We start from the raw sequence: 12691 nt of genomic DNA on the forward strand, positions 1-12691 counted from the left end.
TGGATGTTACAGAAGTGAAACGGAGATTAGCCCTTAATGCGCACAATTGAAAAATGTCGGGCTGCAAACGGGTCGGGCTCTACGAAGCTGTCAATCATAACGGGCCGGGCCGGGCATGGGCCTGGTTCTTTCGGACTCGGGTCGGTTTCGGGCTGACTTTCAAGGCCCGTTTCATGCTCTATACAGTTAGTCTTCTCTGACATGCTGTGTATGCTTATAGGGAGAAAAGGGGAACAAAGGAGATCCAGGACCAAAGGTGAAACGATTACCAAGAAGTTGATTTATCCCCACTTTTTTAAGTAACACAAAGCCTAACAACCAATAGTCTGTTTTAGGGAGAACAAGGTCGAGATGGGCTAAGTGTGCCCGGCCCTCCAGGACCACCTGGACCTCCAGGACCAGTTATGAACCTCCAGGATGTAAGTGGCATCAGAGCTTAGACTGTAACAGACATTTGTAGTCTCTAACCTTCGTCTAGCATGTTCAAAAATCAGAGCAAATTCTCCACCAGTGTTTCATTCTTTATTCAGAGAGTGGACGTTTTCTCTCCCTTCTTTCGCAGCTTCTGCTTAATGCAACAGACGGTGCCTTCAATTTCTCAGGGATATTTGAAACTCAGGGTCTGGCTGTGAGTATCATAAAAACTACAGATGGTTGTTAAACAAATAACTTTAAACAGGTCATTTTTAATTCTGGTTTCTAACATTTTTATAGGGACCTAAAGGTCCAAAAGGAGACATTGGATTGCAAGGTTTGCAAGGGCCTCAGGGAATAAAAGTAAGATTTACATATATAACCTTTGTTTTAATTTGAAATATGTTACATATATAAATAAATTCAATTTTGTATTGTTTTGACGTAAAAACTCATTCTAACGGGTTTATTTTGTGTGCATGCTGTTTTTCGCCTGCCCCTTATTGTTAACTGGTGTTTGTGTGCAGGGAGAAAAGGGTGAGCCGTATCTCATCAGAGCAGATGGATCCTTAATGTCAGATTTGGCTCAGTTTGGAGCAGTGGGAACCAAAGGAATCAAGGTAACATTTCACTCCAAAACACATTAGATTCATATAAAATCAATCATAGTAATGAATGTGATTGAGTTCTCAAAATGTAATTACCTTGGAAAAACCTGTACATCACAGCACAATGTGTATGTATCAATGTTGGCAGGGAGATAATGGTGTTCCTGGAGCCCCTGGAGTTCCTGTAAGTTTTTAATGAGAACAACATGAATGGCAGTTTCGAACATCATTAGGTTTGGTTAACAGCTGTGAAAGAAGTAGGATTTTCATACATCTAAGAAATTCTGTTTAGTTTTTTTGTTTTTTTGCTTTAAGGGGCCTATTGGACCACCAGGACCTAAAGGAGAAATTGGTTTCCCTGGACGCCAAGTAAGCAAAATTAGCTAAATAAGCATTTATAGCATGAATAAAGTAAAAATATACAGATGCTGTTATGCAGTTATAATATATTTAATGGCACCTTAAGTACGGGGTGCAAATGTATCATTTAATCAGATAATATTTGGACTATCATACATTGTTCTGTGAACTGTCTGTATGTTAGGACAACAAATAAAAGTTTGATTCTAGCTCAGATTATGGTCAGCAGATAACTCTGCACATATATTGAATACATTCACCATGACTTCTGTTTAAAATACAATAATTAATTATGAGAAATTATTCAACCCCAAGTTAGACTTACTTTGGTGAAAAACTCTTGACCGTACAAGTGAAACTAAATTAAGCTACTACAATATGTTCACAAAGAAGAAGAAAACATGGTTAAAAACAATAACCAATAAAATAACGGAATGATATCAAAGTTTAGGATGGATTTTATGTGTAACCAAAGTTTATCTTTAAAACTTTAGAATGCTGTCAAATTATTTAGACCAACTTAGATGTGTCCAAACAATTCATAGAGGTAAATGAAATGTTTCCCCACTTTCTGCTTGCAGGGTCGGCCAGGATTAATGGGACCTAAAGGAGAGAAAGGGGATGCCCTTGGCCTGCCAGTAAGTTACATCTTTCCTATTAACAGCCATTCATCCAATAGTGATATTTATCTATTTATGGAATCTTGCTATAAGATGTAGGATGATCACAGTTCAATACATAGTGTCACCCTAAAATATTCCCACCAATCCACTTTAGAAAGGTCTTGTTTGGTTACAGATGTGTGCTAAGAGTCAAATAGGTATATTTTAAAGAGATTAGAGACATTTTGCAGCACCTTAGAGATACCAAAACTGGGAGAAACAAGTTTATTTGGAATTTCTAAAAAAAATCACTATTGTAAAGCATGGCGATGGCAACATTATGCTGTGGGAATCTTTCTATCACAGAAACCAGGATACTAGATTCTCAGCTGTATAGTACAGCAGCCAGATAAAGAGATTTTCTTTAAACTGAATGTTTAGATGTTAGATGTTCTTTTCCGACCTAAAAATTCACTCTGATCTATTTCATACTGTGAGATAAAAAAATATGTTTCATGTCTTGTTATACAGTGTAGATAAGTATTAGGTTTCAACTGTATATTTATGTGTAATAACATAAAAAGGCAATCCCTACTAAACCACCAAGACTCATTTTACATCTTAAGCCATTTGAACACATTTAGTTTAAATTGAAAGTTGTTTTTTTTTTGTCTGAATTTATAAACATGTTGGCTTTTATAAACTCTGTTCCTTACAATAAAATGTATTTGCCATTTTGATAAGCTTATGATTGTGTGAAAACACTTCTCAAACTTCTTCAAGCACAGATGACTGATAAATCTCCTTAATGAAGTTTTAAAACATTTGAGTCCTTTCAGTACAGATAGCATCAGATGGAGTGTTCCTGTGCTTAGACACCACTGTAAGGTTCAATAAAAACTTCCCACCTTGACTTTCTGCACTGAACGTTTCTTCTGCACCCTTTTAGGGACCTCCTGGACCTCCCGGACTGCCGGGCCGACCAGGAACCTTCAACTGCCCCAAAGGAGTAAATATAGAGTCATTTTATGTGTAACGCTTTCTTTTACAGTACAGAAATAACCATGTAATAACATGGTAATAACATAGCAAGTTAAACTTTATTACAAGGTAACAATAAAAACTATGGAAAATTTGGGTAAATGCTGTGCTTCAAATTTTAAGCAGATAAGGTAAAGTCAGACTTTTTAGATTTCAAAGTTATTACCAGGTAACTCAAATTCATTTCACTGAGAGCAATAAATTAATGTGTTACTATCTAGTAAAATGCAGTTTATTACTTGGTACGGTATATAACAGAAAACCAACCCTAGAAGACAGCAAGCCAATCTTGTTCACTAAACTGTTATTTATATTAACTTGAGTTGAGTTTTATAATGCTTTACTTACCTGATCATAAGTTACAATTTACTTTGTAAGCCGTCGGTAGTTGGTGGCCAATAATAGAAAGATTATTTAGAAACTTAACCAAAACTCTCCATTGTTACCTAGTAACATACAATTGTAATAATTGCATACAGGTTATTAATTTGAAATTATATACCTTAATTTTGGGGTAATTTCCAGATAAAGTTTTATGTTACCTAGTAATATAGTGTAACTTGCTATGTAATTACCGTGTTATTACATGGTTATCGATGTGCTTTAAAAGAAAGCGTTACCGTTATATCTTCTTAGCTTTTTCATTGTTCATTTTCAGAAGCTCACCATGATTGTTTTCCTTGTTTTTGAAGACAGTGTTCCCCATCCCTCCCAGGCCTCACTGCAAAATGCCTGTAGGTTTAAAATCATGTTTGAACATAGCATGACACCATCTTATTGCCAAAGATGAATATGCCTCTGACTATGTTGTTGTGCTGTTGATCGATAACTTTAAGGACAATTAGTGTTTGCTTGTGGTTCTTTTTTGATTAAACCCTTGAAAAAAACTACTCAGATCCTTCCCCATTCAGGCCTCACTCCTTAACCCTCATTTTCTTCTTTCCCCACTTGTATTGTGCATGTTATACTCATATCAGCCAACCTTCTGTCACTTAGAGCCTCTTCAGGGTGATTCTAAAAACGTCCCTGCATGCTGCATGTGAACAACAGGAAGGGCTCAGAGCTGACAAAGGAAAAGAAATAAAACACATCAAGGTTGATGTGTATGGGCTACTAAACTCACCATTGAATGATTAGAAATGTTCAGAATTATTATTGAATGCCTTTATTGTTGTTATTCCTCACTTTTTAACTCTTTGCTTCATTTATTCCAGCTCCATCCCAATGGAACAATTGCAACAGGTTGGTTTGATCCCACTTTGAGTCATAATAGTCTGAATACAGCTTTTTTATCTCAAAGATTAAAGAAAGGAAGAACAGAAATCGTGTTTGGATTTTTCTAATAAAGGTAACTGCCTCGGAGGACCAAAAGGAGAGAAGGGAGAGAGGGGTCTTCCAGGTTTACCGGCTCCCCGAAGTAAGAAAGCAGTTATTTTGTTTTTGATAATTAAAAACACATAACAGTGTTTTGAGCTTTGTGATTTTGCTTGTTTGTGCAGACACCCTGCTGGGATGAAACGTTTTTAGCTGGTTTCCAAAATATCTGAGCCTCTCTTAATGAGTAAAATCCATTTATAAGTAAACTGATCTGTTTTTTGTTTTTTTGTTTTTTTCTTTTGAAGGCTCATTTTTCCCTACAGGCAGCTGGGTAAGTTTCATTCCTAAGTTCCACTTTTCTTCCTGCTTACTTGATGTTCTTGTTTTGGATTTTTTTTTCTGTGTTCCTACAGGAGATAAAGGGTGACCGTGGCATCAAGGGGGAGAAAGGAGAAAAGGGGGCGGCAGGGTCCCCGGGACAGCCAGGCCTACCTGGGAGGTCCGGCCTGGTGGTGAGTCACTGTTTGGCTGTCGCTGGTTTAAAAAAAATGATCATCAGTGACATAATTTTCTCAAAATTGTTTAGGGTCCCAAAGGGGAGTCAGTGCTTGGACCTCCTGGGCGCCCAGGGATGCCTGGCCCACCTGGGGTTCCAGGTTATGGCAGACCTGGAGCCGTCGGTCCTCCTGGCCCTCCAGGACCTCCAGGACCACCTGGAATGCCCCACATATATGGTTCAGGTATAAACCTTTTTGGATCAAAGCCTTCTCAATAAAACTAAAAAGTCTCCATATCCTTCTGTTATTTTGTCATGTTAAAATCACCCATTTGAATCAACTTAGCTTACCTAACTTACCTAAATAAATCAAGTCAAGCTGTGTGTAATTGAAACAAGGATTCAGACGTTTATAAGTGAATAGATAATAAGCACATAGGATCAAGACAACAGCAGATATGACTGAAGGATGCTGTAGAGCAATTTAGTGCAGGTGAGATAAGAACAGGAATGGGCCCATGTGCCACACGCAACAGTTGGCTAAATCCATTCTTGTGTATCACCATGATCCATCCCCATAGTAAAACATGGTGGTGGCAGCATCATGGTAAGGGAATGCCTTGCTGCTGTAGCTAAGTGTAAAACCTGGGCGCAGCAGCAATTTTCTTATTACTGAGGTTCCGTCAGTAGAGGTTCAGGCAGAGCTGCGGAAGAATGGTCCAGTCAAAGTCCAGACATAAGAAAGATGATCCTCTTCCAGTATACATGATTTTACACCTTTTTTCCCTTTATTTTTAAACAATCAATGTGCAAATATGCTGCTTAGGGGGGTTCTATGAAGTATCAACGTAGTGGGGCTAATGCACCATGATCAAATAAAATACATTAAGCTTTATGTTTATGACTTGAGAAAATATGAAAGAATTGATTAATTAATCTGTTTTCCTGAAATAATCTACAGAGGAAGGCAATAAAGTCAGAGTGCTGATGATCAGGATGTCTTAGCTCTGATAAATATATATATATATTTTTTAACCTTTTTAAATATTTATCTGGACCAGTACAGTGCTCCGTCTATCTATTTCTCTGTGAAGGTGTATGATTATATGGTGGAAACCCTGCTACATTTCTTAAATATTCATATATTGACTTGTTTTGTTCCAGCAATGACCATCCCTGGTCCCCCTGGACCTCCCGGACCACCTGGAACCCCTGGGACTTCAAGTAACTCAGCATTTGTAGGTTTTTTTCCTTGTCATTGCATTAAATGTTTTTTGTTCTCAGTCAGTTTCTAAATTACATAGAGATTGTTTATTTGAATGTAGCACACAGATCAGATATTGATTTATATACTTGTAATGCCAGATTCGAAAAGAAGGCAAATCCTATGCAACATGTACAAACAGATGTTAGTATTTACCATGCAACACCTTAGAAATGATTTGGAATGGACTCCTTCCTTGTCTGAGGGAGATCTAATCAACTCACACCAACCATCCAACATACATCTAATGTCACTAACTTTTTCAACTGGTTTTAGCTGAAAACCTTTTCGACTCGGGAGAGTATGATGCAGCAGACATCGAAGGACGAAGAGGGGACTCTGGCGTATGTCAAAGCAACAGGAAGTCTCTTCCTGAAGGTTCCCCAGGGCTGGAAGGAAATACAGGTACTAACGAGGAGTTAAATGTTTCCTGTGGGGTTTGTTTTAAAACGTAGCTCTTTCCTGGATATCTGAAAACAGTCTTCACCCTGAGAGTATCCTTTGATCACTACTGAGAAATGAAAGAAGCCGTTTTAGTCAAACACTTTCCTTCATGCTGTGACTCAGCAGGGATCATTATCAAAGGTGAAACAGCCTGTTTGAGGGAATGATTAATGTTGTACTGTAGCTCCCGTTTATAGAAATCATTGACCTTCTACTGCTGTGTGTGGTGAAGTATTGTGGCAGTGTGACTTAGAAAGCTTGTTAAATCACCTAATAAATGTTGGTTTAACTCAACCTATGCAGTTCTCTATTATGATGTTGTTTAAACAACATGATATGTAACGCTTTGAACCAGTGTAATCGTATTGACTTTTCCCGCAGCTCGGCAGCCTGGTCTACCTCCCAAATAACGTCATTCCCCAAGATGAGGTACTTACTGCTTTTCAAGATTTATAAAGTCCACCCTAAGTGTTGTAATGTTTCACTAAAACTTCTTAACTCATCTTTCAGCCTCGAGTTGCATATCAAGTTAGAGGAGAGACAATGCAAAGAGTCCGTTCAGTCAAAGAAAGGGTAACATCTAGATTCTGGTTGCCAGGACGTATAGAGCTGAATGTTATAGACTAACATCCATCTTTTTGCTTTCTCACAAATAAGCTAAACTTAGTGGCCTTGAACCAACCGCACACGGGAAACATGATGGGGCTCGACATGGCGGACCGGATGTGTTATGAGCAGGCTAAGGCCATGGGTTTGGCGCCCAACTACCGTGCCTTCATTTCATCTCACAGGCAAGACCTGGTCAATGTGGTCTACCCTGGGTTCAGGGACTCTCTGCCAGTAACCAACCTCAGGGTGAGTGGACTCTCTGTGCCCAAAAACCTTGATCAGAGCTCAATTCCTTGGATTAAAGGAATATTTCCCTTCAGGGAGATGTGATGTTCAGGAACTGGCGGTCCATATTCAATGGCAACGGGGGGCCAGTGAATCCCAGGATACCCATCTACTCCTTCGATGGCCGGGATGTTTTAGCTGATCCCTTCTGGTGGGTGAACTTGGACATTATTATTATAATTTTTTTTTTTTTGCTTATTTACAGCATTAGTAGTTTACATACATGCATCAAAGGCATGATAGTCCTATTGATTTAAGGCCTTTAATGACTTATTTTGACCCATCTTCCATTGTGGGTAAACTGATTATATCATTAATGAGGTGACAAAGTTTGAATTTATTAGATATTTTCCTCACTTTAAACAGCCTCAAAACAGTCATCACTGGTTCAATTCAATTCCGTTTATTTATATAGTGCCAATTTACAACACATGTCATCTCAAGGCACTTCATAGCCCACCAGATCATACAGTCAAATTGACCCAAAGTTTTCTATCTAAGGAAAACCAGTTGATTGCATCGACTCATTGACTCGAATGCAATCCTTCACACTAAGCATGCTTAAAGCGACAGTGGAGAGGAAAAACGCCCTTTAACAGGAGAAAAACCTACAGCAGAACCAGGCTCAGTGTGAGCAGCCATCTGTCGAGGCCGACTGGGGTTCAAGGAGACAGAAGCAGAGATACAAAAAGCAGCTGTAAAAGGCAGCCCAGTCCTGGAAACACACAGCAAGGCAGAAAACTCCCATGTCAGAGGATGAAGAGAGCACATCCAGCCAGTGACAGTCAGAGAAACAGGACTACACTGGAAAAACAGGCCGATCTCCAGCATCTATAAATGGTTCAAATGTTTGTATACATCCTTCAGTAAATGTCCATCACCAAGTTCGACCACAGACTTTTTTAGCTATTAACTAGCTTCTAGCATATTATTCACCTAATAGTGGACTATTCTTCTTGGAAGATCATAAAATTAATATTGCTTGATTTTTAGAAAGGGTTCAGTTTTTAACCATAATCCCAATATATGGTTTTGGCAACAATTTCCATTAGCTTAATGTTAGCCTGCTTTTCCATTCTTAGCCAGTTTTGATGCATGTTAGGGAGGATTTGGATATAGTCCTCTTACTGTATATATTACATTCCCTGTTTGCATTGCATCAATACAGCACTATCCTTCCAACAACTAACCGGCCCGTAAAATGTTACTCCAGAAGACATTCATTTTAAAAAGGCTTCACTTTGGCTATTATATGTTGTAGGAAAAAGTATTCAGCTATGCAATCCACTTTACTAAAGGAAATCGAAGGTAATTTACTCAGTCATCACTTTATTATCTTTGCAAAGATGAAACACATATAATAATATACAGCTTGATGCTCTGTCCTACTCTAACTAGACAAAGATTATCTCACTAACTTAAAGCCTGCAGAAAAGTGTGAAGGTCTCCACATACAGCTAATCAAAACAAGTTACAGACAGTTGATGAAAATCAGAGTTCATGCAATCAGCTGGTTTTCCTTAAATAGAAAACTTTGAACAAAACTGACTGTATTGTCTCTGTAAAGAGCCTTGTGATGATATGTGTTGCGAATTGGTGCTATATAAATAAACTGAAGTAAATTGAATTGAAAAAAATAAAATTGTATGAATAAACCTTGAGACAGTGTCTGGCTTGTTATGGGAACGATTATTTTCTGTCCCAAACAAATAGTGAAACAGTAACTCCTCTCACTCAGACACTGTGTGACCTTGCAGGTGTAAAGGCTTGATTGAATACTTTTATAAAGTAAGTAAACGCAAAATATATGTAAGGGAAATTAATAGGACATTGAATTTTCCCTTCAAAGACATTTAAAGCATGCAATAGAAGCTTCTAACAAAGAGCTATTCAAACATTAATATGATATTTGCCATAAACACATATACAGTTTGTATATTTCAAGAATCTTGTCATTTTTAATCCATGAAATGACACTATATTTAAAAAAAATAAACAACAAGCATCCTGAGAGAATTTACTCCTTGGAATATATATTCCCAGATGAAAAAAAAGAAGTATAAAAAACAACTGTACTTTATTGGGGGAGTGGCGGACTAGTGTTTAGGGCATAGAGCTTGGAATCCAGAGGTTTTGAGTTCAAGCCCCACTCCCACAGACTGCCACTCTGGGTCCCTGAGCAAGACCCTTAACCCCACACTGATCCCCGGGTGCCGAATAATGGCAGCCCACTGCTCCACAAGGGTATGGGTGAAATGCAGAGAGTTTATTTCGTTGCTCTGTATTTGTGACAGTGTAATAATAAAAAGCTGGGGGGAAAAAATGTGTAGAAGATTTAAACAACCTTGAAAGAAAAATGTGTGATCAGAAAAGTAGCATGTAGTAGCTAAATAGAGCATCTGCCAATTTGTTTGTAATTTAATGATGATTTAACCCTGGATTAAAAAAAGATTCAATCCACTTTTTTTCTATGACAAGAATTTCTAATGTATTTGATCTAAAGGCACTTTACAGCCTCAAATCAGTCAAATTATAAAGACAGATTAGTTGAAGACTTTCAAAAAAAGGAGACTATCTCAGGAAACCTAGCTGATTATGGAGTCATGTAGTATCAGAATTAATTTGTTCTGGATGAATATGTAGCGACCATGGAAATGAAAAGTTATGTGTTACAGGAAGACATTTCCAGATGAGACAGGCTCAGCATGAATGGCCTTCTATTGACTTTTGGCTTTAGAAGACAGAGCAGACACATACAAAGGACTCACAAGCACTGATTCAGGAGTACTTTTTATGTGAGAGTAAAAAAAACAAAAAAAAACAAAAGGGGAATGGCAATAAAATCTACTTTAGTTGCCTCATTTTGAAGAGAAACAGCTAAACAAATGTTATCAGGATCAGTTATCAAAATTCAATACAATTAATAAGTACTCTTTTAAAGGGAAATTAAATGTTGCAGTAACTCATAAGGTTTTTGTTTTTTTTCAAGTGTATTCAACTAAAAGCTTGCTCAAAACTCAAAGTTGAAAGCATTTTAAGTCCCAAATTAATATTCACTATCACGTCTTTGAAGTATGTATATAAACTTCTGGCCAGAGCTGTTTAAAGAGCTGGGATATTTTCTGTCATGCTTCCGATAGGCCCAAGAAAAGCATCTGGCATGGTTCCACCAGCAGAGGTCTCAGAGTGATGGACAAACACTGTGAGACGTGGCAGGCAGACAACTTCTCAGTGATGGGCCAGTCCTCCAGCCTGACCTCAGGTCTGCTCCTCGGCCAGGAGACAAGAAGCTGTTCCACCGAGTACATCGTTCTTTGCATCGAGACCTACAAACACTCTTAACTAGTGTCTCTTTGAGACACAACTCCACCTGGACCTATAAAGACTATTTAAGGACATCGTTTTCAGCTTTGGGGCTACATGTAGCTGTTTGAGCTTTTAAACCAAGATGTTTTGTAGTTTTCTGACTTCCGAGATCAGTTAGATCGAGGACTGGGGTCACGGTGTTCACAACTGAAGGCTCCTTTTCCACAGGTAAAAGTTTATGTTTGGAAGCAAGGATCACAGAATGTCTTTATTTATTATGAAGCATTTTAAAGATTTCAAACCTGGTGGCACATGCAGTAATGCAAAATAAAACCCTGAAGGTAAAAGATTTAACTTTAACAAAGTGAACAAATAAATGCATTTTTTAAATATGCATCACCTCAGCTGCATTGATATAAAGTACCACCTACTCATGATTTCCTTCACATTGGATATAAAAAAATAGGTCAGCTGTGCTAAATCCTACTTTTCTAAGCCAGTATGTCTCTGAAGGTTCTTCTAGTGTTTATTTTTGATTCCTAGTGCCATCATTTTTCTATTAGCTTACATTTTACTTCATCCAAAGGGAAAATGAGACGACTGATGTTGCCACCAATGATGTTTGTGATGCACTGTATTTTATTTTTCAAGGTTTTCTTGTTTAGCTTTCCTGTTTGTTTTGTCATAGCTTTTAATTCACCCTGATCATTCAGCCTTTTCTCTAAAAGGCTTATTTAATTTAAATCCAGTGATTTATTTATGCAGTCACAGCACATAACATGAAATTAGACCAAAAAAAAAAAAAGAATGTAATTTATCATTGTTTACGGTCTGTCTCTCCTCTTGCTTAGGTCTATATTTGTTCATTGTTCCAGAACAAAAAGGTTTGGGGATTTTACTTTTGATGTCAATTAAAGGTAAAAAAACAAAACAAACAATCTCATAGTTAGTTGGAAACAACATTTAATTCCATATGAATTGATGTTTGAAAAGAATCAAAAGGGAAGTGAAATCCAAAGGGAAAGCACATGTTTTGTATAAATATTTGTTGTTTTGGAAATAAAGATTTTTTTCTTTTCATAAATTGTTGATGTTATTGCAGATGAAAAAAAAACAAAAACAAACCTGCAGCCCAACTCAAAATATCAAAGCTTAATAATTATCATACTTTTGATTACGACTTTTAATATTTCATTTGTACTTCTTTAAGAGTGAGGAAAGTTCATTTAATAGGAGTTTATAGGACATAGAGATACAACTAAAGATGGCGTAGTATTAACATTACTACTAAAAATACTACCCCGTCCAAAGTTACTTTAGTACGACGGAGTATTAGGGGCAGGCTAGAGATTTTTTATATTTTTTTTAATTTTGAAAATAAAGTCGTAACATTACAAGAATGAAGTCATCATACAACAACCCATTTTAGAAAGAAAGCTTTGAGCTCCTAACAGCATATGACTGCCGTCCAGCGCCACCAGACAGCAACCTGAGAACACTAATTAATACTGACTAAATAGATGCTGATGTGCTGAAAGATTTCCTTATTTGTCAAACCAGAGCCAAAGTATAATATCATTTTAGGGAAGAAAGTGCTTCTTGTAAAATACAACTTTATTCTCGTAATTTTAGGACTTTATTTTCTTAATTTTATGGCTATTCTCATTGTGATTTCACTCTTGTAATTTTAGGACTTTTTTCTCATAATTTTTTTGCTTTATTCTCGTATTGTTATGACTTAATTCTCATAATTTTACAACTTAATTTTCATAATTTTATGACTTTATTTTCATAATGTCATGACTTTATTTTCATGTTACGACTTTATTCTAATAATTTTAGGACTATATTTTCATAATTTTATGACTTTATTCTCATAATTTTATGACTTATTTTCATAATGTTATGACTTTATTCTCATAATATTATTACTCTATTCTCATAA

General features: G+C 37.0%; 1 protein-coding gene across 2 annotated transcripts in view; it reads left to right on the forward strand.

Annotated features, from left to right (window-relative positions):
• Positions 1–11672, forward strand: part of LOC107081850 (collagen alpha-1(XVIII) chain-like) — an 80230-nt gene extending 68558 nt beyond the window's left edge. For both annotated transcript variants that reach the window (XM_015370177.1, XM_015370178.1), the window contains exons 23-44: positions 221–256; positions 336–419; positions 563–628; positions 715–777; positions 942–1034; positions 1171–1206; positions 1338–1391; positions 1964–2020; positions 2934–2993; positions 3718–3759; positions 4240–4267; positions 4374–4442; positions 4648–4673; positions 4756–4854; positions 4929–5082; positions 6003–6076; positions 6379–6507; positions 6928–6975; positions 7057–7119; positions 7204–7401; positions 7476–7591; positions 10581–11672. In XM_015370177.1, coding sequence (XP_015225663.1) covers positions 221–256; positions 336–419; positions 563–628; positions 715–777; positions 942–1034; positions 1171–1206; positions 1338–1391; positions 1964–2020; positions 2934–2993; positions 3718–3759; positions 4240–4267; positions 4374–4442; positions 4648–4673; positions 4756–4854; positions 4929–5082; positions 6003–6076; positions 6379–6507; positions 6928–6975; positions 7057–7119; positions 7204–7401; positions 7476–7591; positions 10581–10782 — 1797 coding nt within the window. In that variant the 3' untranslated portion in view covers positions 10783–11672. The remainder of the gene's footprint in view (positions 1–220; positions 257–335; positions 420–562; positions 629–714; positions 778–941; positions 1035–1170; positions 1207–1337; positions 1392–1963; positions 2021–2933; positions 2994–3717; positions 3760–4239; positions 4268–4373; positions 4443–4647; positions 4674–4755; positions 4855–4928; positions 5083–6002; positions 6077–6378; positions 6508–6927; positions 6976–7056; positions 7120–7203; positions 7402–7475; positions 7592–10580) is intronic.
• Positions 11673–12691: the final 1019 nt, after the last annotated feature.

The sequence above is a fragment of the Cyprinodon variegatus genome, unplaced genomic scaffold (genome assembly GCF_000732505.1).
Source record: "Cyprinodon variegatus isolate N-32 unplaced genomic scaffold, C_variegatus-1.0 Scaffold42, whole genome shotgun sequence".
NCBI lineage: Eukaryota > Metazoa > Chordata > Actinopteri > Cyprinodontiformes > Cyprinodontidae > Cyprinodon > Cyprinodon variegatus.